Source organism: Sinocyclocheilus anshuiensis, unplaced genomic scaffold (assembly GCF_001515605.1).
Source record: "Sinocyclocheilus anshuiensis isolate Anshui unplaced genomic scaffold, SAMN03320099.WGS_v1.1 scaffold166, whole genome shotgun sequence".
Taxonomy (NCBI): Eukaryota; Metazoa; Chordata; class Actinopteri; order Cypriniformes; family Cyprinidae; genus Sinocyclocheilus; species Sinocyclocheilus anshuiensis.
The window spans coordinates 650,067-652,456 of record NW_015546050.1 but is presented as its reverse complement, the minus strand read 5'-3'; the positions used below and the strand labels follow the sequence as shown (position 1 = coordinate 652,456).

General features: G+C 38.2%; 1 protein-coding gene across 2 annotated transcripts in view; it reads right to left on the bottom strand.

Moving 5' to 3' along the window:
• Nucleotides 1-703: 703 nt before the first annotated feature.
• Nucleotides 704-2,390, bottom strand: part of LOC107699145 (neurexin-1a-like) — a 162,232-nt gene continuing 160,545 nt past the window's right edge. Inside the window, exon 21 of one of the 2 annotated variants that reach the window (XM_016500329.1) lies at nt 704-2,244. In XM_016500329.1, the coding sequence (XP_016355815.1) occupies nt 1,946-2,244 (299 nt within the window). In that variant the 3' untranslated portion in view covers nt 704-1,945. The remainder of the gene's footprint in view (nt 2,245-2,390) is intronic. The other variant, XM_016500330.1, reaches the window with a different exon arrangement.

Sequence of the window (2,390 nt, the reverse complement as noted above, 5' to 3'; positions counted from 1 at the left end):
CCAGATCAACACACTCCACCCACTTGTTCACTCTCCCCGAAATTCTGATTCACCGCACATGCACCTCCTCATCAGTACACACTATAAGGACACAACCTGCACTCCTTTGTCTGGTCTCGTCGTTCCCACACAAACAGACTCCTTACTCGATACCAACCTGAGCACTTACCTGCCGAATAGGATCTCGTCTTCTGTCGTCTGCTAACAGCCCACCTTGTATTCATTCCTGTTCTACGCCTGCATCCCTGCATCTGCCAGAGAGACATTCTGTTATCTTACAGCTAAGTATAACTGCTATACTCACCATTGCTACATTCTCGTTCTTGTCCAGTGCCAGCCGTTCATTAAACTGTTTATATTTCACTCACCTGTCTGTCCTCTTCTGTTATGTGACAGAATTGTTTTAAATCAAAATATTTGTGGAAATCATGTCTGTATGAAGGGCAATAAAAATGAATTATGTCCAAAACATACATTATCTTTGCAAATGCTTGCCTACAACAACAACAACAACAAATTATGGGAAATATTTTAAGTAACTAACTAAATACATACATACATGCTGATAGACATGTATTTATCGAAGATGGCACATATTCATAAATTACTTTGGAGAAAATGATTCATTCAGGGTAATATTTTATTTGCTTGATTAATGTTTCAAAACTATTTTAATACATACAATTTGAAAGTCTCAGAAATAAAATACTGTATAAAAAAGTAATACAGGTCTAAAAAATAAGTCAAATGAATTTATAACGGTTCTTGTGTTCAGCTCAAAATAAGTTTCACCGTCCCTTGTTCTAAAAGTAGGAAATGAGGCAGACACACTGACAGACATACTCTCAAGACAGAAATGAGTGAATAAATTTGATTTATGAGTGCATTCTGAGGGTGTGTAAGCACTATTTGAACATGGATTCATCCCATCTGTCACTGCAGGCTGAGATACCTCTCTTGGGAGTTTAGGTTTGTGAGTTTATTGGTAGTGATATGTCTTTGGAAGGCTCTGGCGTTTGTGTGTGTCTTTCAGAGTACATTCTAAAACATGGGCCGTGCATGTGCACACACATAGTCAAAAAGTTAAGAGATAACATGTAAACAACAATTTGCAGAAAACCATTTGCAGGCAACAAGATGGAAAAAATAAAACATTGCAAATAACAAATGGCATTTTTTATGTTATCTGTCTAATTCTATAATAGACATATGTAAGATTCTTTTGTGGCCTTTTCCTGACAAGGAGTAGGTAAAGTTTGCATTCTCAATGCAACAGGTTATAAAGCACAAATTTGTGACAGTCCAAAAAGCAAACAGTTGTGGTTTTACTGTATAGAAACTTATTAAATACGACTTTGAATCCATAATCACTGAGATATCCACAACTGTTTTGCAGTCACATGTTTGCCAAAAATAATCTTCTTTTACCATGAACTGTCAAATTCATATTAGCTCTATAAGAATTATCAATTCGAACCACTGAGAGACTTCGTTCTGTCCTTTCTTGTTCTCTCATTCTTCAGTGATGCTTCAGGCAAAACAAAAAGCAAAACAAAATGGAAGGTGTTTTGTAATAGTCTGTTGCTCACTCTTCATTCCCTTGCATTTGTTACACAAGAAAGTGCCAGAGTCTGGGTGGATTTGGTAATCTTTCCATCACTAATGGGTAATTGTTGGGTATTTAATCAGCTTGTCTTACTCTGACCAGCCTGCTGGACATTTTCTGAACATCCGCAATTGGCTGTCCTTCTGTTCTGTTATCCATTCCAATGTGCGTGAATTAAATATTGCAGATTTCTGCTGTACCACTGTTTAAAATATGATGACTAAGTGCTTTTCCACAATCTCTGAGTTTTTGCTATCTTACATGAGTAGGTCTTATAGTTGACTTTTGTGAGAACTGTGGATGAGAATGATCGTCCTGTAAAGACCATGAATAATAGAATCACACATAATACTCCTTGTTTTTCTTGCTCTTGCTGACACTACTGGTACCGTCCATTGGTTTCTCCTTTACGATTGTTCCATTTGACTGGGCTGAATTGCAAATATAGTTGCGACTCTCATCCACGTGGTACACTCCTTCGTCACGGTTGCGGTATTTGTACATGGCATAGAGAAGAATGAGAATGCAAAGTGCGGCAGCAGCCACTATGCCGACCACCATGCCTGTGGTACTGCTGGACTCGTGGAAAACCTCAGACTGACCAGGATAGCTCTTCACCACTGGGCCTGTAGGGTTAGCTGAAGAACCAAAAACACAGAGGGTCAGTCCATCAAACCTGTCGCACCAAAATTCACCAATTGGGGCAATTTGAAAGAATTATTTGAGTATACTTCCAGCTTTCGCAAACAAACAAACTTTATCTTATTGATCCAAGTGATACACA